We start from the raw sequence: 25,324 nt of genomic DNA on the forward strand, positions 1-25,324 counted from the left end.
GGCCCACCGGGTCTGAGCTGACCCCACGCCTACCTCCACACGGAGGCAGGGCTCTGGCTCCCTGGGGCGTTGATGGAGGTCACTGAGGTGGCTTGGGAGCTCAGGGCGCAGTCACCTCACACGATTCATCCCAGCAAGTACTCTGCCTTGCCCCCCACCCAACCCCCCTCCCCCCGTCACCATCCACCTCTGCCAGGGAGGGAGGAGGAACCTGTCAGCTTCTGTAGACCCTTAGGGGGATCTGAAGGGTTGGGAGAGGCTCACAGGTTCTGGAACAAAGTCCATAAATGCAGATCTGGTCATTGTGAGTTTCTTGGGAAGAGGCCAAATTCTCTTAGGAAGGCCCGAGGGAAACTCTCGTCAGAGGCCCCAGGGAGGGCCATGGGGACCCGGGGAGTTGCTGAGGTGGCGACAGGATTAAGCAGGGCTTGGGGTCACAGAGTCCCACCCCAAAGTTGGCAGAAGGGGAGAGCGCAGCCCCGAGGGGGGAAACATGGCCAGCACAAAGCACAAGTAAGCCCCTCAGGAAAGGCTCCCCTTGAGAGGACAGACAGGCCCCCCGGGGCTGCGGAGGCTCCGGAGGGTTCTGGCCACAGTCAAGAAGAAAGATGATGATTTCTGTGGCGCAAAACTCAAGAGCATCTTCATTGAACAACTCTGAACACAGCAGCTCTTGGACCCTCCCCCAAGGGTGCTCTGCCCTGATGTCACGTGTCCCCTGGGTCTCCACTTCTCCTGAGGGCAGACGGAGGGAGGAAGAAGTGGCCTCCGGGCGGGCCTGCCCTGGAAACACCGCTCACAGGAGCCACATGGAGCCCAAGGACACCAGCAGGATGTGGCCAGTGACCGGGCTCAGGAAGGCAGCGCTGGCCCTGCTGATGAACCTCATGTCACTGATCTGCTTCTGGATCCAGTAGGTGAAGTGGGGGGTGCTGGTATAGATGCTTGGGAAGCGTCGCCGGTTGCAGAGAAAGCTCCAGCTCACCACCCCCACCTGGATCCAGGAGTTGTTCACCTGACACACGAGGGGGCTGCCAGAGTTAGCCTGTGGAGGGGAGGGGGGAGACGTGAGGGAGGCGGCCCTGCCGAAATTCACACCTTCCTGGGCCACAGGCTTAGCATGAGCTGTGTTAGGCAAGTGCTGTCCCTGGTCACATGGCTATGAGCCTGCTCTGTGGCACAAAAGCTCGGCACCGGGGCCCCGGCTCAGGACCACACTGGCCTCTCCCTCCCTTCTCCTGCGACCTCTCTGACCAGAACCCCCGGGTCCTCTACCTCTGTCCTCCCTTAACTCATGGGAGGCCTCCAAGGTGTTGCCCTTGACCACCTTCTTTCCTATACTCCTGCTTGCAGAGTGAGCGGTTTGAAATGCAAACCAGCCCCCTCCTTGTTGTGCAAAGCATTCTAAAGTTGATATGGAAGGACACTGGGCCATGAATTCCATGACAGGTCTGAGAAAAAAGAGCAAATTGGAAAGTCCGGCTGGTGGTAGATTTGACCTAGCAGAGAGTTACATATATTTCAAAGCTGTGATTACAGAAACTGTGGCACTGGCATAAAAATAGGAAAATTGACCAATCATGCAATGGAGAGCCAGCCTGATGTCTGCATGTGAGGAGATGTGGCACATGTTCCAGAAAGTTCTGAGAAAAGTGGTCTCTTGTAATGGTGGGGAAACTGATGAAGAAAAATGAACTTGGGTCCTGCCTGCCATAACAAAACCTCAGAGGAATTAAAACCCTCAATGTGAAAAGTTAAAAAGGTAAAGCTCGTTAAAAACATGTAGGATCATGACTTTGACTTAAGATGAAGCATATGGGTTTTTTTAAATTTTTTTAACATTTATTCATTTTTGAGAGTGAAAGAGACAGAGCATGAGTGGGGGAGGGGCAGGGAGAGAGGGAGGCAAGGAATCCGAAGCAGGCTCCAGGCTCTGAGCTGTCGGCACAGAGCCCGACGTGGGGCTCGAACTCACGGACCGTGAGATCATGACCTGAGCCAAAGTCGGACGCTTAACCGACCGAGCCACCCGGCACCCCGAAGCATATGTTTTAAAACAAAACTCGGGGCGCCTGGGGGGCTCAGTCGGTTAAGCATCTGACTTCGGCTCAGGTCATGATCTCACGGTCCGTGAGTTCGAGCCCCACGTCGGGCTCTGTGCCGACAGCTCAGAGCCTGGAGCTGCTTCGGATTCCGTGTCTCCCTCTCTCTCTGCCCCTCCCCCACTCATTCTCTCCCTCTCTCTCTCTCTCTCAAAAATAAACATTTTTTAAAAATTACATAAGACTCAAAACCCACAAACTTGAAGAAGGGAGATGTGTTGGACTTAAGTACATCAAATTTATGACTGTTCAGTGAAGGACACCATATCTCATTGAAGATAGATGATGAATTAAGATAGGGCATTTATTCGGTCTAAAACCAACTAGAGGTCAATATTTAGTATATGTAAGGACACCCTGAACAGTAACAAGCAGAGAAAGAGACTTGGGAGATTTCTGGGGAAGGTGATGGGAGTAGGAGGATCCTGGGCTCACCTTGTCCCACGGATACACCTAGAGAACACCCACATCAGAGTAAATAAACCAGAAAATGACCCAAAGCCTGGCAGAACAGACTCACCACAGCTAAATGCAGAGAAAAGGTCACCTTGAAGAGGGTAGGAAGGGTGGACAGCCAATCAGGAGCCAAACTGACCTGCAATACTGTCTATGGGAGGAAGGGATGCCCCAGGTGCAGGGCAGGGAGAGGAGCAGACCCCACCCCAGGCACCCCAGGCACAGGGGATCCCCACCGGGAAAATGAATCATCCTCATACATTTGGCTTTGAAAACTAGAGGGGCCTAACTTTGTTGGTTCTTACAAGCAGTAGAGCTTAATAGAACTTTAAAAATCAGTGGCTCAGCTCTGGGAGAGCCAGAGGGTAATGGGAAACTGAGTCTTTGCTCTTAAAGAGATGGCATAACAAACAGCCAGGGAGACACAGCATAGAAGGAGCAGCTTAAAAAACACCTAGGGTATATGAAAAGGAGACGTACTTACTAATCTCAGAGTGTGTGCTGGAGGGGCAGGGATCTTTGGGAGACTTCTCCAGGAACAAAAGGGCTGGCAGGTGCCACCTGCCTCTCCTACCCCCCAGCCTAGATATATGGACACCTGCGGGAACCAGCTTATTGAGAACACTCTCCACCTAGTTTGCAAACAGCGCACCTCACCCCTGCATTCTCCTATGGACACGCCCCCTCTATCCCAGCTGGCCTCAGCAGTTTTCCCAGGCAGCCACAGCTCATCCTCCTGCAGTGATGAGCACAGGCCTTGCCGGCATTGGGCACCCCACACCACATTCTCCTATAGACACACTCCCTCCAACACGCCCTTGGCAGGAGACCATCCAAAGCAGTGCCACACCCTAGCAGGGTGCCAGTACCACTCCAAGGTGACTCCTGCCCCGGGGAGAGGGGAAGATAACCACACATACCAGTCCATCAGCGGCCCCAGCAGTGGACTGAGGGCAGACATCTGATCTGACTGCAGGCTCCACCCACTGATGAAAGTTTTCAGGGGATGACACAGGGAAAATACCCAGCGATTCAGTGCTACCACAGTTCTTGCAAACGCCTGGACTGACTCAACTCAAGCTGAAGGCAGCCCCAGACTGACCCACTAACAACACAGAGACCAAACCCTACCCACAACAGGCAAAGAGGGCCATTGCAGGTGACTGGACTGAAGGCAAACATGGCTCAGCCACAACAGTCGGGTGCACACAACACACATGGGGGACACCCCTGAAGTGCCAGGTTCTGGTGAACAGGGGATATTGCAGTGCAGGGCACAACAGGACCTCTTCTTCATAAGTTTGCTGCTTTCAAGAACAGGAGACACAGCTGACTTTCCTAACACAAAGAAACAGACAGAGAGTCAGACAAAATGAGGAAACAGAGGAATATGTCCCAAGTGAAAGAACAGGAGGACAAAATCACAGGAAGGGAGCTACACAAAATAGAGATAATATGTCTGATAGAGAATTCAAAGTAATGGTCATAAAGATACTCATTGGACTTGACAAAAGATTGGAGGACCCCAGTGACCCCTCAACAAAGAGACAGAAAACAAAAAAGAATCCATCAGAGATAAAAAACTCAAATAAATGAAATTAAAAATACATTAGAGGGAATTAATAGTAGACTAGAGGAAGCAGAAGAATGGATCAGTGACCTGGAGTACAGAATTATGGAAAGCAATCAAGCTGAACAGGAGAGAGAAAAATACAAGTGGCCAACAGACACATGAAAAGATGCTCAACATCACTCATCATCAGGGAAATACAAATCAAAACCACATTGAGATACCACCCCACACCAGTCAGAGTGGCTAAAGTTAACGACTCAGGAAACAACAGATGGTGATGAGGATGTGGAGAAAATGGAACCCTCTTGCATTGTTGGTGGGCATGCAAACTAGTGCAGTCACTCTGGAAAACAGTGTGGAGGTTCCTCAAAAAATTAAAAATAGAATTACCCTACAACCCAACGATAGCACCACTAGGAATCTATCCAAAGGATACAGGAATGCTGATTCATAGGGGAACATGCACCCCAATGTTTATAGCAGCGCTATCAACAATAGCCAAATTATGGAAAGAGCCCAAATGTCCATCAACTAATGAATGATGTGGTATAGGGGCCCCTGGGTGGCTCAGTCAGTTGAGCATCCAACTTCGTCTCAGGTCATGATCACGTGGATCATGAGTTCAAGCCCCATGTCAGGCTCTGTGCTGACAGCTCGAAGCCTGGAGCCTCCTCCGGATTCTGTGTCTCCCTCTCTCTCTGCCCGTTCCCTGCTCGTGCACTGTCTCTATACCTCTCAAAAATAAGTAAACATTAAAAAAAAAAAGGAGAAGATGTGGTATATACATACAATGGACTACCACTAAGCAATGAAAAAGAATTAAATCTTGCCATTTGCAACATCATGAATGGAACTGGAGGGTGTTATGCTAAGTGAAATAAGTCAGTCAGAGAAAGACAAATATCATATGATTTCACTCACATGTGGAAGTTGAGAAACTTAACAGAAGACCATGGGGGAAGGGAAAGAAAAAAACAGTTACCAACAGAGAGGGAGGCAAACCATCAGAGACTCTTAAATACAGAGAACAAACTGAAGGTTGATGGGGGTGGACCACCAAGCCAGCCCTATACAAAATGTTAAAGGGGATGCTTTAAGTGGAAAGGAAAGACCATAAGCGGGAGTAAGAAAAGTAGGAACCACAAAACCAGTAAAATCTATATCTATAAAAATCAGTCAAGGGACTCACAAAATAAAAGGATGTAAAGTATGACACCATCTACCTAAAATGTGGGGTGGTAGCGGGGAGAAGAAGAAAGAATGGGTTCAAACTTAGGTAACCATCAACTTCATATAGACTGCTATACGCAGAAGATGTTACATACAACTCTAATGGCAAACACACATCAAAAACTGGTCATAGATATGCAAAAAACAAAAAGAAAGGAAGCCAAGCATATCTAAAAGCCAGCAAACTGTGAGAGAAGAGAGTAAGAAAAAAATCAGAGAACTACAAAAACCATAAAACAAGTTAACGAAATGGCAACACATACATAGCTACCACTAATTACTTAGAATGTAAATGGACTAAATGCTCTGTCACATTCAGTGACGGAACAGACAAAAAAACAAGAGCCATCTGTATACTGCCTACAAGAGACTCATTTCAGATTGAAAGATGCATGCAGATTGAAAGTGAGGGGATGGGGAAGCAGTGATCATGCATATAGAATTGGGGGAAAATGGGGCACCTGGGTGGCTCAGTCAGTTGAGCGTCTGACTCTTGGTTTCGGCTCAGGTCATGATTTCATGGTTTGTGAGATTGAGCCCCACGTCAGGCTCCACGGCGCTGGTGTGGAGCCTGCTTGGGATTCTCTCACTCCCTTTCTCCTGCCCGGCTTGTGCACATGCCCTCTCATGCTCTCTCTCTCTCTCTCTCTCTCTCTCTCAAAATAAATAAACTTAAAAAAAAAGAGTTGAAAAAAAAAAAAAGCTGAGGTAGAAAAAGAGTTGAGGGAGACACAAGAGTGTCCACTCCAGTTGCCAGCTCCCTGACAGTTTGGCAAGGCAGGGAACCCCTCATCCCCCAGGAGCACTGGAGGAGGGAGATGTGGTCGAACTTGGCAAGGTTTAAATCAAATTGATTTTTAAATCGAGACTTGTAATCAGACAGGGTGTATAGTAACTAAAAGTGACTGAAAACTGTATACTCTGCCCCAAATGATGTTTGGGGGAGGGAAGAAGCTTTGACATAGGACATGTGGAGGGGAGTGACTTGAAAAAATAAAACCATTTCATGTGGATTCTCTAACAAATTGAGACTCCTCAGCAAACAAATGCAGGAGGGGGTATGTAGCACAATATCATTTATGCAAGTTAAAATACACATTCAGCAACACTATGCATTTTCCAGAGATACAGACATCTTTAAAGAGCTGTAAGAAAGAGATTTGAGTAGGTGCCTTTGCAGGGCAAGAATATGAAAGATGAAGGGGAAAATCAAGACACTGATAATCAAGCTAATGATAACGTGAGGGCCGTTCCCCAAGAGAGATTTACTGGACTCTGGGAGCTCAGAGAAAAAGAGAACTCAGAATAGTGGAGAGAGAGAGAATTCTCAAAAATGGACATTCTCTTACCACAATGAAATAAAACCAGAGCCCATAACAAAATGGGAACTACCCCATCAAAGGAAAAGTTAATTTTCAAAAACGTTCAAGTAAAAACAGAATTAAAACCCACGATTGTTGTGTAGGGCAAAAAGAATACCACATGTGGCAAAGTCCGGGGGATAGGGGCCTGAACTGCACACGGAAGAGTCCCAGTCTAAATATTTTTACTGAACAAGAAAGAAGGAAGCTAAGTTATTCATTATTATCATCAATTATGTATCCCTGCACATTCAGCTCAAGACACTTGAAAAGGAATTAATAAAGACAAAAAGGAGAACATCCATGCATTAGAAAGCAGAAAATCAGAGCCTTGAGAAGTTAAATCAAGAGGTCGTTCTTCAAAAACAACAAAATAGGGGGAGGGCGGGTGGCTCAGTCGGTTGAGCGTCTGACTTCGGCTCAGGTCATGATCTTGCGGTCTGTGCGTTCGAGCCCCGCGTCGGGCTCTGTGCTGACAGCTCAGAGTCTGGAGCCTGCTTCAGATTCCGTGTCTCCCTCTCTCTCTGCCCCTCCCTTGCCCACGCTCTGACTCTCTCTCAAAAAATAAACACTAAAAAAAATTTTTTTAAACAACAAAATTGATTAGCACCTTGTAAATCTTTCCAAGAAAAACAGAAAGAGAAGGAGATGCAAATGCTTTGTGGCATGAGTAGAAAAGAGGCTAGAACTGCATCCAGGGAAAATACACTCCCTCAGAATCTGAAGAATGTAACTTCCTCTTTACGTATTTAAATTCTGGATGAAATGAGTAATTTCTAAGAAAATGCAAATCATGTAAGTCCAATAACCATGGGCAAAACAACTTGAAATACTGTCCAGAAACTACCCCTCAAAGGAAAACAGGCCCACGTGGTTTCCTGGGTAACTTCTCCCCAGCATTCAAGGAGCAGGTAATTTATGTTGTTTCAAATGTTCCAGAACACGGACTAATATTTTTCAAGGGAAGCGTAGTCTTGATTCTATGCCTTGATACAGGGGGTGCCTTTCTCAACACGCCTTTAAAAGGAGCCCAGCCTCACTGGAGGAAGAAGACAAAACACAAAGGCCGTGTGGGTCGTGCTGTGTGGATGGTGCCCCACGGGACACTCCCTTCCCAGGTCAGTACCCTTCCTGGGCCCTGCACCCACACTGTCCTGTGCCTGGCCCGGGGCCCAGCACGGGGTGTCTGTTGGATGAAAGAACAAATGAAACACGTTCTAAAACAAGACATTATAAATCTGAATCCGACCTATGAAGGAAAAAAAAGTACACCATGAGCGGGGGAGGGCGATCCTGCACGCAGGGGACACAGACCTGAGGGAATCTGTTCATGGAGCTGACTCAGCACATCCCATCAGAGCATGGAGTCATCCTGACAGCTACAGAAAACACATTTTAGGAAGCAGGGCATTCATTCCTGAAGTAAAAATGCCATAGCGGAACAGAAAGGAGTGGCTCTCTCCCTGAAAGACGATATGCCAGATGAGCACCACGCTTCATGATCAAGTGTGAGAAGCGCATCCAAGAAGGTCGGCAACAAGAAAAAACACAGCTCCATTCCAGGTCGTTCAGAGGAGAAGTGCCCAAGGCAATGAAAAAAATAAATATCGTGGAAATAAAAGAGGCAAAATCATTGCTAATGGCAGCTCATAGGAGTGTAGGCCTGGAAAGCCCCAGAGAGTCAACTAAAAACTCTTAGGTAGAACAGAAGAGTTCAGCTCACCCTTTTCAACAAGAGGATGAGTCTGGGGATGGAAGTGAAGAAAGTGAAAATGAAAGGAAGGTCTCATCCTGCTGAGGAGGAAGCTGAAGATGCCAATGAACTCTGGGTGTTCATATATTAATATTAAATGTTAAACATGAGCATGGAAAATGCAAGGTGACCGGTAGCAGACTGAAATTGAGACATGACAAATTGCAAACCAACAGCAGAAAGGTGGAGTGGAAAACAAAATCAACCCAAAATGCAAGGTGGGGGAACAAAACGCAACATTCTTTTTGGTAAATGGATTAAAGGATATTCTCCCAGATGTACCAACAAAAACAGCATCCAGGTTTATGCTGTTGAACAAGAAACAAACTTAAAACAAAATGGCATACGGGATGCCTGGGTGGCTCAGTCGGTTGAGCATCCAACTCTATTTTATTTTTATTTTTTTAATGTTGATTTATTTTTGAAGAGAGAGAGAGAGATGGAGCATGAACGGGGGAGGGGCAGAGAGAGAGGGAGACACAGAATCTCTGTCAGCACAGAGCCCGAGCGCCTGATGCGGGGCTTGAACTCACAAACCGTGAGATCATGACCTGAGCCAAAGTCGGATGCTTAACTGACTGAGCCACCCAGGTGCCCCAAGAGTGTGCGACTCTTGATCTCAGGGTTGTGAGTCGGAGCCCCACAGTGACTATAGAGACCACTTAAAAAATAAAACCTTAGGGGCGCCTGGGTGGCTCAGTCGGTTGGGCGGCCGACTTCACCTCAGGTCATGATCTCGCACTCCGTGAGTTCAAGCCCCGCGTCAGGCTCTGTGCTGACAGCTCAGAGCCTGGTGCCTGTTTCAGATTCTGTGTCTCCCTCTCTCTGACCCTCCCCCGTTCATGCTCTGTCTCTCTCTGTCTCAAAAATAAATAAATGTTAAAAAAAATAATAATAAAAATTTTAAAAAATAAATAAATAAATAAAAGGGGCGCCTGGGTGGCGCAGTCGGTTGGGCGTCCGACTTCAGCCAGGTCACGATCTCGCGGTCTGTGAGTTCGAGCCCCGCGTCAGGCTCTGGGCTGATGGCTCTGAGCCTGGAGCCTGTTTCCGATTCTGTGTCTCCCTCTCTCTCTGCCCCTCCCCCGTTCATGCTCTGTCTTTCTCTGTCCCAAAAATAAATAAAAAACGTTGAAAAAAAAATTTAAAAAAAATAAAATAAAATAAATAAAAATATATATATAAAAAAATAATAATAAAAAAATAATAAAAAAAAAACCTTAAAAAAAAAAAGAGAGAGAGAAAAGAAATGCCCCCTTTATTATATCCTACATTCCCATCTTGTTTTGGTCTGTTTCTGCCTCTTGCAGTCTCATTCCTTTGCCAACACCACTCTTAAATTATTGTAGCTTTTGAATTCTTGTTTTTCTTTTGTATGTGGTAAGGCAAGTCCTCCTTCATTATCCTCCTTTCAAAGAATTTGCCTGGCTGTTCTCCCACGTTCATTCCAACTGAACAATTTTAGAATAATGTCAAAAAGAAAATCATGTGGCAATGTTGGTGGAAATTAATAGATTAACTTAGGGGGAATAGACTATTTTGTTCTATTTCTTTCTGTCTAGAGCGAGGGGTTTACAGCTTTCTGCATATAGTTACTGCCTGATGCTGCTTAAGTATATGCTTATGTGTTTTGTATCTCTGCTGTGAGCAATATGTTTTCTTTCATTATATTTTCTGCTTAAATATATATACATTTATATACACATATTTATATATATACATTATATTTCTATATATTTATGTATACACATACTATATATATATGTATATATGTACACAAGGTAAATATATTATAAGGTAATATATATATACACAATATATATGTATATGTATATACAAATACATGTATATATATACAAGGTAAATATATATATTTACAAATGTGTGTGTGTGTATATATATATATATATATATATATAGTGTGTGTGTGTGTGTGTGTGTGTATGTGTGTGTGTGTGTATTTACCTTGTAACAATCATCCTTTCTGGATCTAGTTGATTCTCTTTAATTTTGTAGGTCCAGAGACCATCATCTATAAACAGTAATCAATTTACCTCCTTCTTTTCAACATGTGTACTTCTTATTTTTCTTGTCTACTACATTGTAAGAACTATATTTCAGAACAATTAGTCTGTCTTCCAGGAGACACTGTGCTTTTTTTAAAAAAGGAACTTTGTTTTATATTCTAGAGAGAGAGAGCAAGGGTGAGCCAGGGAGAAGGGCAGAGGGAGAAAGAGAATTCCAGGCAGGCTCCACACCCAGGGCTCAGTGCAGGGCCAGATACAGGGCTCAATCCCACGACCCTGAGCTGAAATCAAGAGGTGGATGCTCGGGGCACCTGGGTGGCTCAGTCGGTTGAGCATCTGACTTCGGCTCAGGTCACGATCTCATGGTTTGTGAGTTCGAGACCCACATCGGGCTCTTAGGCTCTGTGCTGACACAGATTCTGTGTCTCCCTCTCTCTCTGCCCCTCCCTGCTCACGCTCTGTCCCCCGTTCACGCTCTGTCTCCCTTTCTCTCTCAAAAATAAATACGCATTAAAAATTAAAAAATAAAAAAAATAGTCACACACTCTTCTGAGCCTGCCGGCCTCCCCTAAAGGGGGCATTTCTATTCATTGCCCCAAAACACATTAAAAGCATTCAATAAAAGATAATTTACATAACTGGCTATGTTTAGAGAAAAATAAAATGGATGCCTTCTCTCGACCTTCCAGATGAAACAAAATTAAAATATTTAAAGAAAAGAATTGAGAACACGTATGAGTGAATAATTTATCTTAGGGTGGGAAAGGTACTTCTAGGCCTAGCACAAAAATCACTATCATCAAGGGAAATAATGATAAAATTTTAAATGACTCTATGGAAAAAAAAATCCACACTGAAAAAAGGCAAATGATGGACAAATAGGGCAAAATATTGTGAACCATGTTATAAATGGTTAAAATTTCCAGTTCCCAAAGTTTTTAATAACTTTTTTATTTTGAAATAATTTGAGACTCACAGAGAAGTTGCAAGTATAATATTTTTACCCAGATTTACTAATTGTTCATGTTGTACCATATTTGTTTTATAATCTTTCCCCATACGTGTATGTGTATATGTATGTATGTATGTGTGTGTGTGTGTGTGTGTGTATAGATACACACATATATATATACACCATTTTAAATTAAGTTGAAAAGACATGATGCTCCTTCCTGATAATTACTACAGCATATAATATCCAGAGTGTTTACAAATCAATAAAAACAAAAGTAGTTTAATAGAAAATCATGAGCCAATGGCAGGGAAAAGTGTAAATGGTACACTGAACACAGCAAGCATCTTTATCTAGACTCCCTTTGTCATTTTACAATTGATTTAGAAGGTGAGTTCTTTCTCTGACCCTGGGTAAACACTTGGGCAGAACCAGAAGGTTTTGCTCCCTGTGATTAATGTAATCATAGGCGCTATGAGGACACTGTCACATAAACATATCTCAGTTCAGAAATCAGAATATGCGTTCCCACACAATAATTACAACGCCAGACTTGATTTAAAGTAAGAACTTTTCCCCACTGCTGTCTAAGGCTTTTGGACGCCTGGGAAGGAGGAAGCCAGATCCGCTCCCCTCTCCCCCCCCCTCCCTTCCTGTTCCTTTCCTTCAGCAACGGCTCCAACCCCATCTTGCTAACCTGTTTCCTGAACCTGCCGAAGTTAAAGCTGGAGGGTGGGGAAGCAAGAAAACCAGCTTATCCCCCAGGTACTTCCTGCTCTCTGGGTCTTGAGCAGATTGACAGCTGACTCCGCCCCTGAGTGGGCACATATCACACTCCCTGAGTGATCTTGTTGAAACCCCTCCCAGGAGATCTGACACCCCACCCCCATCCCTTAAAGGGAGAAGGGTGAGCACACAGGAGCAGCTCTTTCCAGAGAAATCCTCCTCATAAAATCACCTCCCACTCTACTCTCTTGACCCTTTGGTATGTACACATAGTGGAATGTCACACAACTATCTTTGAACCCTGATACATACTGTATTTTGATGACTTCACTGAAACTTCCTATTTAATATCCTGTTGCACCGGCAATTTACAAAATTGCTCGATTTCATGGAAATTAAAGCAAAAGTAAAAGTTTTAGTCTCCCAGAGGAACAAAAGTTAAAATAAAAATAATGCCTAATGCTGATGATGACGTAGAGAAAAGGGCACTCATATACTGTTGGTATTAGTGTAAATGGGTCAAAATATTTGAGGAGGCTAATTTGTCTGTATCTCTTAAAATGTTAAATGTGCATACAACTGCTCTTGTAATTACACTTCTAAAAATTTATTTTAGAGAAATACTTGAACAAATGTGCAAAGATCTATGAACAAAGATTTTTACTCTAGCATGGCAGAAAAATATTGAAATGAGTTCAGATGTCTATCAGTAGAATGGTTAAATAGATCAAGACACAGCAATATGAAAGAATTACTATTCAGTATTCAGCGAGAATGGAAGGCATTTATATAGATAGTCCAAGACAGTCCAAGATCTATTTCAAGTGAAAGTAAAAAAGTTGAATAAAATTATAATACAATCTTTCATTAAAAATAAAAACTAGAGGGGCTCCTGGGTGGCTCAGTTGGCTAAGCGTCCAGCTTCATTCGGGTCATGATCTCACGGTTTGTGGGTTTGAGTCCAGTGTTGGCCTCTGTGCTTACAGCTCAGAGCCTGGAGCCTACTTCAGATTCTGTGCGTGCGTGTGTGTGTGTGTGTGTGTGTGTGTGTCTTTGCCCCTCCCCCGCTTGCTCTCTGTCTCTGTCTCTCTCAAAAATAAATATTAAAAAAGTTAGAAATAAATAAAAACTAGAAAACAACCCTAAAACTTATTTAGGGTTTCATATATGTATAGAAAAGAAATGTTAAGGATAGAAGCTAAATAACTTAGGGTGGAAATTTCTGGAGAGTTTGATTATAGGAGAGTCTCATTTTCTAAATTTTGCATTTATGTACTACTTTTTAAAGGCAATGCATCCATTTCCTTTCAAATCACACTATATGTATATATTCTTAAATAATATATACATATTATTTAAGATAATTGATAATTGAATCACAACAGTACAGAATTTAAGAGATGAAACCAACGTTTAATTAAAAGATAAGTTTTGGGCACCTGGGTGGCTCAGTTAAGCGTCCAACTCTCGATTTCGGCTCAGGTCATGATCATAAGATCAAGTCCCGTGCCAGGCTCTGCACAGGCAGTGTGGAGCCTACTTGGGATTCTCTCTCTCCCTCTCTGTCCCTTTCTCTCTCTCTCTCTCTCTCTCTCTCTCTCTCTCTCTCAAGTAAAATTTTTTTAAAAAGATGATTTTATGGTTTTAAATACTTCAAATGCAAAACTAGAAAGGGTAAATCCTTTTGTCCAAGAAGACAGAAAAAGAAAACCAAATCAAGCCCAAGGGAAGCAGAAGAAAAATTAATAGAAATAGATAATAATGAAATAAATGTTTAAAACTTAACTGCATACCAGGCTGCCAGGCAAGTTACAACATATTCCATATAACTGGTATCGCCATAAAGCCTATTTTATGACCACACAGAAATTGGGTTGGAAATCATTAACAAAACAAGTAAGTACACATGTATTTGAAAATCAAAAAAACACACTTCTAAATAAGTCGTGGGTCAAAATGAAATAAGAATGGGAATTATAGAAAATATGTAGAGCCGGATAACAGTAAAAATGCTACATATTAAAATATGTGGCATTAGGCTAAAGCATTTACTAAGAGGGGAATGTGTAGCCTTAAATGCTTTCATTAGAAAAGAAAAAAGTAAGGGGCGCCTGGGTGGCTCCGTCAGTTAAATGTGAGGCTCTGGATTTTGGCTCAGGTCATGGTCTCAAGGTCTGTGAGTTCGAGCCCGGCATAGGGCTCCATGCTGACAGTGCAGAGCCAGCTTGGGATTCTCTCTCTCCTTCTCTCTCTGCCCCTCCCCCACTCACACGTGCTGTCTTTCTCTCAAAATAAGCTTTAAAAGAAAATTAAAAAGTCCAAAACTACATTGGATGTCTTCTTTATCTATTCATCTATGGATGGACACTTGGGCTGTTTCCATATCTCGGCTATTGTAAATAATGCTGCAATAAACATAGGGAGGCATATGTCTTTTCAAATTAGTGTTTTCACTATCTTCAGATAAATGCCCAGCAGGAGAATTAATGAATCATAGAGCAGTTCTATTTTTAACTTCTTGAGGAAACTCCATACTTCTTTCCACAGTGGCTGCACCAGTTTGCATTCCCACCAATGGTGCAAGAGGGTTCCGCTTTCTCCACATCCTTGCCGACACCTGTTGTTTCTTATGTTGTTGATTTTAGCCATTCTGACACGTGTGAGGCGGTATCTCATCGTGGTTTTGACTTGTATTTCCCTGATGATGAGTGATGTTGAGCATCTTTTCATGTGTCTGTTAGCCATCTGTATGTCTTCTTTGGAAAAAAATGTCTATTCAGGTCTTCTGCTCATTTTTAAATCAGACTGAGTTTTTTGGAGGGTTTTTTTGGGTGGGTTTTTGGTTTTGGTTTTTGGTGTTGAGTTGTATGAGTTCTTTACATATTTTGGATACCAACCCTTTCTCAAAAATATCATTTGCAAATACCTTCTCACATTCAGTAGGTTGCCTTATCATTTTGTTGATGTTTTCCTTTGCTGTGAGAAGCTTTTTTAGTTTGATGTAGTCCCAATTGCCTTAATTTTGTTTTGCTTTTGTTGGCTTAGCCTGAGGGGGCAGATTCAACAACAAACTGCTAAGACTGATGTGCAAGAGTTTACTGCCTATGTTTTCTTTTAGGAGTTTTATGGCTTGGGGTCTTACCTTTAGATCTTTAATCCATTTGGGGCTCATTTTTGTGTATGTTGTAAGAAAGTTTCATTCTTTTGCATGTAGCTGTTTGGTTTTCCCAACATTATTTATTGAAGGGACAGTCTTCCCCATGGTATATTCTTGCCTCCTTTGATTAACTATTGATTTGTATCTATTTTTGTTTCAGTACCATATTCTTTTGATTAATCTAGCTTTGTAGTATAGCCTGAAATCTGGGATTGTGATACCTCCAGTTTTGTCTTCTTTCTCAAGACTGCTTTGTCCATTCTGGATCTTTCGTGGTTTTATACAAATTTTAGTATTTTTTATTCTAATTCTGCAAAAATTACTATTGGTATTTTGATAGGGATTGCATCAGATCTGTAGATTGCTTTGGATAGTATGGACATTTTAATGATTAATTCTCCCAGTCCATGAGCATGGTATATCTTTCCATTTATCTGTGTTATTTTCAGTTTCTTTCATCAGTGTCTTATAGTTTTCAGAGTACAAGTCTTTTACCTTTGGTTAAATCTATTCCTAGGTATTTTATTCTTTTTGATGCAATGATAAATGGAGCTGTTCTCTTAATTTCCTTCTGCTACTTCATTTTTAGTGTGTAGAAATGGAACATATTTCTTTATATTTTGTATCCTGTAACTTTACTGAATTTCTTTATTAGCTCTAACAGTTTTTTGATGGGAGTCGTTAGGAGTTTCTATATGTAGTATCATATCATCTGCATATAGTGACAGTTTTACTTTTTCCTTACTAATTTGGATGCCTTTTATTTCTTTTGTTTGTCTGATTGCTGTGGCTAATCTTCAGTACTCTGTTGCATAAAAGCAGCAAGATAAAGTAAAAACCAGGTGAAATTTTTAAAAATAAAAAATAAATAAATAAAATTGGCAAGTGAACATCCTTGTCATTCCTGACCTTAGAGGAAAAGCTTTCTGCTTCTCACCACTGAGTATGATGTGCTGTGGGTTTGTCATATATGGTCTCTATTATGTTAAGGTATCTTCCCTCTATACACACTTTGCTAAGAGTTTTTACCATGAATGGATGTTGAATTTTGTCAAATGCTTTTTCTACATCTGTTGAGATGATCATATGATTTTTATCCTTCATTCATTAATGTGGTATATCATGTTGATTGATTCGCAGATACTGAACATGTTTGCATCCCTGGAACAAATCCACTTGATCAGGTGAATGATCCTTTTCCTGTATTATTGAATTCAGTTTGCTAAGATTTTGTTGAGGATTTTTGCTTCTATTTTCATCAGGGCTATTGGTCTGTAATTTTCTTTTTTTTAGAGTGTCTTTGTCTGGTTTTAGTATCAGGGTAGTGCTGGCCTTGTAGAATAAATTTGGAACCGTTCTTTCCTCCTCAATTTTTGGAATACTTTAAGAAAGATAGGTATTAACTCTTCTTTAAATGTTTGATAGAATTCATCTGTGAAGCCATCTGGTTCTGGACTTTTGTTTGTTGGGAGTTTTTTGATTACTGATTCACTTTCACTACTAGTAATCAGCCTGTTCCAATTTTTTTTTTCTTCCTGACTCATTCTTGGAAGATTGTATGTTTCTAGGAATTTACCCATTTTCTTTGTATTTCTGTGGTGTTGGTTGAACTTCTCTTTCATTTCTGATTTTGAGTCTTCTCTCATTTCCTTGATAAGTCTAGCTAAAGTTTATCAATTTTACATTTTCAAAGAGCCAGCTCTTAGTTTCATTGATCTTTTCTATTGTTTCTTCAGTCTCTATTTTATTTATATCACTCCAATATTTATTATTTCCTTCTACTTTGTTCTTATTCCTTCCTTTGTTCTTATTCTCGTTCCTTCAGGTGTAAAGTTAGATCATCTCAGATTTTGTTTCTTGATGTAGGCCTGCATTACTATAAACTTGCCTCTTAGAACTGCTTTTTAAAGCATTGCCAATTTTGTTTATTTTTTTTTGGAAAAACTGCTCATTACTTTCAGTGTTATGTTATTGTTTATTCTGGTCTCTATTTATTTCTGATTTTTTTGGTATCTCCTTCCTCTACTAAATCTCAGCTGTTTCTTCTTTTTCTGGTTCCTTGTGGTGTAATGTTGTTTATTTGAACTTTTCCTCTTTATACGAGCATTTATAGCATAAATTTCACTCTAACATCTGCTTTTGCTGCATCCCATAGGTTTTGAAATATTGTATTTTCCTTTCTTTTGAGACATATTTTAATTTGCCATTTTATTTCTTATTTGGCCCATTGCTTGTGCAGTAGTGTGTTAATATTTACATATTAAATATTTAATATACACATTGTAGATTTTCCAGCTTCGTTTTACCGTTGTTGATCTTTAGTTTTATACCACTGTGGTTGGAAACTATCCTTGGTATGACTTCAGTCTTCTTAAATTTGTAATATTTATTATGTCTCTTTTTGTGGGATTTAACCAGAGGATTCTTCTATGTGTACTTGAGGAAAATGTGTATTCTATTTTTGTTGGGTGGAATGTTTTATATTTATCTTTTAGAACCATATATTCTGAAATATGCTTCAAGTAGAAAAAATGTTCTTGTTGGAAAAAAGTGGTAACTTTAACTGAGGGTATTCATTTAAAATAAAACATGTCAGAGGGGAGGTGGGTGGGGGGTGGGTGGAACAGATAAAGGGGATTAAGAGTACACTTATCATAATGAGCACTGAGTCATGATGTATGAAATGGTTGAATCACTATATTGTACACCTGAAACTAATATAACACTGTATGTTAACCATACTGGAATTAAAATTAAACACTTAATAAATTTTTAAAAAACTGCTTTGCTGCATCTCAAAGATTTTGAACCATTGTATTTCCATTTTCATTTGTCTCGAGGTATTTTTTAATTTCCTCTTTGATTTCTTCATTGACCTGTTATTTATTTGGCGGCGTGTTGTTTAGCCTCCGCGTTTCTGTTTTCTCCAGTTCTGGTTTTGTTTTGTTTCTTGTCACTGATCTCTAGTTTCATACTGTTGTGGTCAGAAAAGATGCTTGATAGGGTTTCAGTCTTCTTGAATTCACTGAAACTTGCTTTGTGGCCTAACATGTGATCAAGCTCTCCTGGAGAATGTTGTATGTGCACGTGAAAAGGAAGTGCATGCTGCCGTCTTTTGTTTTTTGATGGAATGTTCCATATATATATTTTTTTCTGTATATTAAGTCCATCTGGTCTTGACTTCAATAAAATCTAAACTGCTGCTCAGCAAAGGACAGTGTAAACATAATGAAAAGATAAATTTAAAAACCGGGACAAGATATCGGCCATATACACAAAGAACACAGAACCAAGATCCAAAATATAAAATATAATAAAAAGAAAAAGGCAAACAATAGAAAATGTGCAGAACAGCTGAGTAAGTGATTCATAGAAGAAGAATCACGAATGGAGAATGCACACAGGAAGCGACGCATAGCTGCACTGGTCACTGGGGACACACGCTGCAACCACAACGGGATACTATTGCTCTGTTTCTCATCTAACAGGATGGAAAACGTTTTATAGTCTGACAATACCAAAAATGTTGCCAACAATATGGAACAGAATTCTCAAACACTGATGTAAGAATATGGATTAACACGATCCCTTTGGAAAACAATTGGCAGTAACAATTTTAATTTTTTTAATGTTTGATTTATTTTTTTGAGAGAGACAGGGACAGAATGCAAGTAGGTTAGGGGCAGAGAGAGAGGGAGACACAGAATCCGAAGCAGGCTCCAGGCTCTGAGCTGTCAGCACAGAGCCCGACGCGGGGCTCGAACCCACAAGCCGCGAGATCATGACCTGAGCCGAAGTCAGACGCTCAGCCGACTGAGCCACTCAGGCGCCCCTTAATATTTTTTTTCTATTGAGAGAGAGACAGCAGGGAATGGGCACAGAGACAGAGAGAGAGAGAGAGAGAGAGAGAGAATCCCAAGCAGGCTCCATGCTGTCAGCGCAGAGCCTGATGTGGGGATCGAACTCATGAACCATGAGATCATGATCTGAGCTGAATCAAGAGTCAGATGCTCCACCAACTGAGCCCTCCAGTGCCCCAGCAAAAACTATTAAAGATGAAGGCATGCACAGCCTATGACCCCCCCCCCCCAGTTCCCTGCAGGACACATCCTGTCGAGAAATTCTGGAACACGTAAGTAGGGAGATGTGTGTAAGAATATTCAGAGCAGCGGTTTGTGATATGAAAAAATCCCTGAAAACCACCTCAATGCTATAAACAATAGAGTGTAGAAATTGTGCCATGGTCACAAGAGAATATCCTAGCTCGAGATGTCAATTAATGAATGAGAGCTGCACTTTTCAATAGGGATAAATCTCAAAAACAATGTTGAACCGGAGATGCGAGAGACAGACACACGCTTACGGAACGATGCCATTTATGAAAACCAGTTCTGCCAGCACCGGGCCCACATCTGGGCATGTGACTGATGTTCAGAAATGTCCAAGAGACCTGAAGAGCATTGCCATTATTACCATTATTGTGGACAGGCACAAGGAGTTTTTTCACCCTATTTTACAGACTTGGAAACTGAAGGCCAAGGAAAGGAGATCTTCCTCAGGTCACCCAGTGCCGTGTGAGAAGGCAGACGCGATCCCTGAAAGTCCCCTCCCTCCCGTGGGCCACACACCCCGCACCTGACAAGAGTCCATGCCCAATTCTGAGGAGGCACACAGCATGTCCTTCCCAATGAACTTCTTCTCTTTCTTCAAGAAGAGAAACTGGTACTGCTGACGGCAGATACCGTTGCTAATGATCCTGACAGCCACCTCCTGAAGACTGTAGGGGGTACTTGAGGTTTCTGAACAGACAGAGAGATCCTGCCTCATCATCCCTTCAACTATTTGACACATCTCCGTCTTGAAGTTGTCCACATTCACTAGGGTTGTGAGAGAGGGCTACTGTCCCGGGATGGTAATTTATAAAGGCCCCATCCCACAGCCTGACTTTTGAAACACTCAAACTCCTTAGAAAGACCAAGCAAAAGCCTCCCAGGGGGCTCAGAGCAGCATCTAAGCCCCGAATGAGGACCAGGAGAGACTACTGCAATAGTTCAGGTTTCAACAAGGGTGAAACCCTGCTCCACGGCTACCTGCCAAGGTGTCAAGACCCAGGAGCCCAAAATGTGCCATCCCCTGGAGGGCAGGATCCCACAAACACTCCTCGATTCTAGGACTCTAGGGTGGCACCAACCAGGAATTATTGGTGCCTTGAGGTAACAAGTATGTATGATGGCTGTCCAGTGCCTCAATACTTCCCGAGATCATGGCCCATGTGCCACTTGTAGACAGGGAATCCCATTAGTGGCCCAGGATTAATTTCCCTGCCATGCTGCAAGGTGAGGGGTTGGCACTGGATTTAACTCTGGGAACTGAGGCCCACGTAGCCCATGTGCGTCCTTTACACTAGAGCACTATGGATCTCTTCCTATCAGCAAAGGTCAGGATAGTGTGTAGCGTGCTTTAGTGCTCGGGAATGTTCGCTGAGGGACTGAACGAGTGAAGAAGGGAATGAACAAACGAGCCCACGTCAGAGCTGTGTTTCGAAGAGGCTGCAGTCTTGGGACCTCTGCCTGCCTTTACTCACCTTGTTCATTTTTATGTCCCCACCCGATCACCCAGCACATGGTCCCGAGCGAGAGCTTGAATTTGGTGTTGGGTAGGCAGACAGGCTGGATGAGGGGGGACCAGGAGATGGGGTCCCTCAGCTTCAGGAGGGCAATGTCCTGGGATAGGAGGTTGTGGAAATCCTCGTGGATCACGATGCGAGTGAGCAGGAGCCAAGTGCCGTTTCCTGAGACCTGCTGGACTCCCACCCTCACGGAGTACTTTTTGGGGTCCTTGGATCTACAGGGCCATAGGTAGGAGGCAGATTGCCAGCAGTGAGGCCATACGTGGTTGCAGACACACAGACTGAGCACAGGGTAACCCAGCCAGACCCCTACTCCCAGATCCCCAGATCTACTGGGCACCACCCCCCACGCCAGAAAGCAAAGCCCCCGGGAACGGCTGGCCACCCCGACTGACCTCTCTAGGCAGTGTGCGGCCGTGAGGACCCACTGATGGTGGATGAGGGAGCCGCTGCAGATGTACGCGCCCAGAAACAGGATGCTCACCTGCCATGGCCACTTGCCTACCTCTACCAGCTTCCCCTTCACCATCTTGCAGGCGATGTTGGTGTGACCACAGGCCTGGAACCAGGGCTCTAAGGAAAAAGTAGAAAGGGGGCCATGCCAGGCCTGTGCAGACTCTCAAGACCACTGCACACGGCAGCAGACTATCGAGGAAGAGAGAGCCACATTCTGGCCACCACACACGTGGGGAAGGGCTTCGCATACAGCCCTGCAAATGACAAAGGCCTAGAGGCAACAGATGCCCCACATGTTAAAGCAGTCCCCCACACAATGGGAACTGGACAGCCACCACCCCCAGGGTTTCTCTCTGCCCACTCGTTTACACAAGCAGATGGCTAGGGCAGTGAAGGAGGAGACTCATCCGAGGAGCGAGTTGCCAGTCAAAGGATAAGTGATGGGGCACAAGTGAGCAGGACGGCTTACGGCTGTGGTCAGAAAGCAATGGACAGTGATGTCGCCTGGTACAACTCCAGCGCCTGCCTTCGCAGGTCACCTCCCCGAGGTGTGCTCTCTGTGACCATATGAGAAAGTGAGTAGAGATGCTTGTCAACCCCCTCCTTGCCCCGCCCCACCCCCAACAGCAGGAGTGGGAGAAGAAGGAGCTGCACTGAACCGGTTTAAGACTGAGATCTTGAACTGGACCATCTCGGACTGGTATTTAATAACTGAACATCGAGGACAGGAGAGGGAGAGATTCTGCAGCAAAGGTTGGAGACCAAGATTAAAGACAAATAAAAAGGGTTTTTTGTATGTAGCCTGCTGTCAAGGTTGGACTGGCCAACAAGCTGCTAACATGCAGTCACAGATCCTCATGGAGGCAAAGCTAGACATGTGTTTACGACGTCAGAAGCTGGCATGATTCCAGAAAGTCTGTTTCCCTCAGCAGCTCAGTGTGCAATGCCAAGCAGGGCATCAGGGACTCAGCAGCAGTAACCAAGGCCTGTCCTTGCCTAGGGAGGGTCCACGACGGCGGTGGAGGGGTCCACTGATAAACAGACAAGGTTAATAGCCTATGATGACCCCGACACATTAGTGGAAACATCTGGTGTGCCCTGCCTCACAGAAACCCCTCCACACACACCATTGATGTTTTGGCTCATTCTGCTATGTCCCAGGGCTCCTGGTACCATCAGGTGTAGATGGTCAGCTCCCTTGCCACAGACTTCCACGGATAAATACCTTTACCCTCAGCCAGGGTCTTCCCCAAGGGCCCCCACATCTCCACTGAGTTTTGTCCTGCCTTGCTTTCTCAAGGCTCCATTCTTGCCCATGTCCCTATCCAATGGCTTGCTGTCCTATTTTCCATTTCCCCCCAAGGGGGAGCCGCATTTCCAGCTCTTCTCACATGCTGTGGTAGGTCCGTGGCTACCTTGTGATTCCGATTACAGCCTGCCCCGATGGGGGCTGTTCCACTTTGGGAGGGAAGAGGAGTTCCAGAGGCTTGCCCTCTCCTTTCTCACAAAGCTGAGGGCCCCATGGAGCCAAGGTCCTGCAGAATGAGCCTCACCACCTAAAAAGTGACAGTCCTAGGGGGCGGGGTTGGGCTTCGCCGCTACACTCCACACCCTCAGTGTGTTCCCCGGGCTCGGGGAACAACACTCCTCAGAGCTCACATCCAAAACACAGACTCCCACCTCCTTACAAAGGATTTGCAGGATTCAGCCTGGAGATGCCAGCATCAGGTGCCAGCACCAAGGACAGCGGTTCAGTCAGAGGGGAGCCATGATGGATTGTTTGGGGGTGTGAGGTGTCGGGGATCAACCTCACCATAGACACCATCACACACACAGGGAACACTCAGTGGCTAGAGTCTACTGAAAACCAGTATTGAACCCTGGCTCCACAAGCCACCTAAGTCCCCTGGGCCTTGGTTTCCCGTTGTGAAATGGAGACACTGGTAAAGGCCACCTCACAGGGTGTTGAGACCTTACAGAGGGTGAACAGTCACTCATACCTCACACATTGTCATCCTAAGTCCTGGTTCTCCTAGATTGCACCTCCCAAACAAGCTCATCTGATCCCCGTCTGTTAGCTTGCTCCCCGATTTCTAACAAGACTCTTCCCTCGTGTTCATGGTCACCCTTGCCAACTGGAAGTGCTTCGACACTATCTGGGCCCCTAAGTTGGTACACTGTGCAGTCTGGTGAGGATGTGCCCATCAGGATATGGGCCAATTCAGAAAGGAGGACAGAACCCAGGCAAAGACACCCCCTCCCCTGCCCCTCTCCCATGTCCCAAAAGCCCTACCTTCTGAAAAGAGGGAATTTCCAAGTTTGGCAGAAGAAAATGGAGATGTGAGGCTCTGAAGATCTCCTGGCCCACATGCCATGGCTAGCAGGTGCCTGACCTACACTGGCCCTCATAATAGGACGTGGGGGCAGGGTGGGGCAGAGCATCTCTACTGTGTGAGAATTCTAGAACTCACGGTTCGTTTATTCACGGTAGCAGGGACTGGGTCTCTGCCCCAGGGTTTGGGGCTCACCCAGCTAAGGCAGCGGCAGGATCCTGAGAAGGAGATAGTGCGGTCATGGCAAGGTCCCGCTGGGACCACAACGGAGGCTGCTGCTAGGCACCTCCCTGGAATGATGCTTCTGGTACCCTGAGCCCATGACAGCACCTGCCATCTGGCCCACAACAGTACCCCCCGGGCTCAGCCTTGGTCTTGATGCTGCCCCTCTATGCCCAATCCTGAGCCCATGACAGCACCTGTGGATCCCAGTGCCCAGTCCAATCTCCTTCATGAAACCTTCTTCAGGGCACCCAGGAGGTGTGGAAACTGAGGCACTGAGAAGGGGATGGCTAGTTCCTGCTGTGGGTGGCTAAATGGAACTGGAGTTTTCCTTTTTCCCCCAGGTTCTGCATTTTCAAGAAAATAGCTCCTGGGTAGAGGGAGGCCCAGTGTTTGAGGCCTTGGAAGGTGGCTTCTTAAGAGGAAGCAGCTTGTAGGCCTGGGTCTTCATGAGTCATCAGAATAAATGACTTGGGTCCCCTTCCCACCACCCCACTGAGGTCCCTCCCCAGTGTTCCCATGCTCTTCACACTGTCCTTTAGGACCACTCCCTTCTGCCGCACCCCATCACCACTGCTGCCGAGGACTCAGGGTAACGAAGCTGCTCCCAACACTGCTGGGGGAGGGGGATGGTCCAGGCCACTGGTGTCCCCACTCCGGGATCATATAGTAAAGCAAAGTATGTGCCCCACAACCTGCACGTCCCCTTCTGCTTGTGTGCCCTCCAAACAGGCATGCACAGATACAGCAGGAAAGATCCAAGAGATGGCTCACGGCAGTGCTGCTGAATAGAGCCCCAACCGGAAACTACCCAACAGCCACCAAAGGTGGGATGGAAGGGGCGCCTGGGTGGCTCAGTCGGTTAAGCACCTGACAGTTCGTGGGTTCGAGCCCCATGTCAGGTCCCATGTGCTGACAGCTCAGAGCCTGGAGCCTGCTTCCCATTCTGTGTCTCCCTCTCTCTCTGCCCCTCCCTCCTTGCTCATGCTCTCTCAAAAATAAATAAATGTCAAAAACAATTTTTTTAATTAAAAAAAAAAAAAAAGGCGGGATGGAGGCTCACAATTACTCACCCAAACGAAAGTGGACCACCACACGCAGCAACACGGCCAATCCCATCAACGTACTGCTGAGGGAAAGAAGTCGGACACAAAAAGGTACATACTGTATGAAACCAAAAACAGAGACACATGGCAGAAAATCAAGGAAATGATTATCCCTATAATCAGATTTACCCTAGGGGGAAACAGGGAGTAGGAGGGAGAGGGGGGGAAAAAAGAAGAAAGAAAGAAAAGAAAATCCGGAGAAGAAAAACCCTATCTACTCTTCTGCCTTTGTGGAAAATAA

The 25,324-nt window shown here is 44.4% G+C and overlaps 1 protein-coding gene across 1 annotated transcript; it reads right to left on the reverse strand.

Moving 5' to 3' along the window:
* Window positions 1-625: 625 nt before the first annotated feature.
* On the reverse strand, window positions 626-24,868 carry PRSS46P (Putative serine protease 46). Its single transcript, XM_019416583.2, has 5 exons — window positions 23,716-24,868; window positions 21,362-21,539; window positions 20,922-21,181; window positions 19,973-20,136; window positions 626-1,045 (listed from the first exon to the last, which is right to left on the reverse strand). Exons 1-5 carry the CDS (start codon window positions 23,795-23,797, stop codon window positions 797-799), a joined length of 933 nt encoding a protein of 310 aa, XP_019272128.1. The 5' UTR covers window positions 23,798-24,868; the 3' UTR covers window positions 626-796.
* Between the last annotated feature and the right edge of the window lie 456 nt (window positions 24,869-25,324).

This window comes from Panthera pardus, unplaced genomic scaffold (genome assembly GCF_024362965.1).
Source record: "Panthera pardus isolate Hobbes unplaced genomic scaffold, ASM2436296v1 HiC_scaffold_8, whole genome shotgun sequence".
Classification (NCBI taxonomy): Eukaryota; Metazoa; Chordata; class Mammalia; order Carnivora; family Felidae; genus Panthera; species Panthera pardus.

Coding starts and splice junctions, on each gene's coding strand:
- PRSS46P (XM_019416583.2), bottom strand. CDS start 23,797: ATGGCATGTGGGCCAGGAGATCTTCAGAGCCTCACATCTCCATTTTCT. Junction 21,540..23,715: donor AAATTCCCTCTTTTCAGAAG/GTAGGGCTTTTG, acceptor CTTTTTCCTTAG/AGCCCTGGTTCCAGGCCTGT. Junction 1,046..19,972: donor TGGGCATGGACTCTTGTCAG/GTGCGGGGTGTG, acceptor TCCCCTCCACAG/GCTAACTCTGGCAGCCCCCT.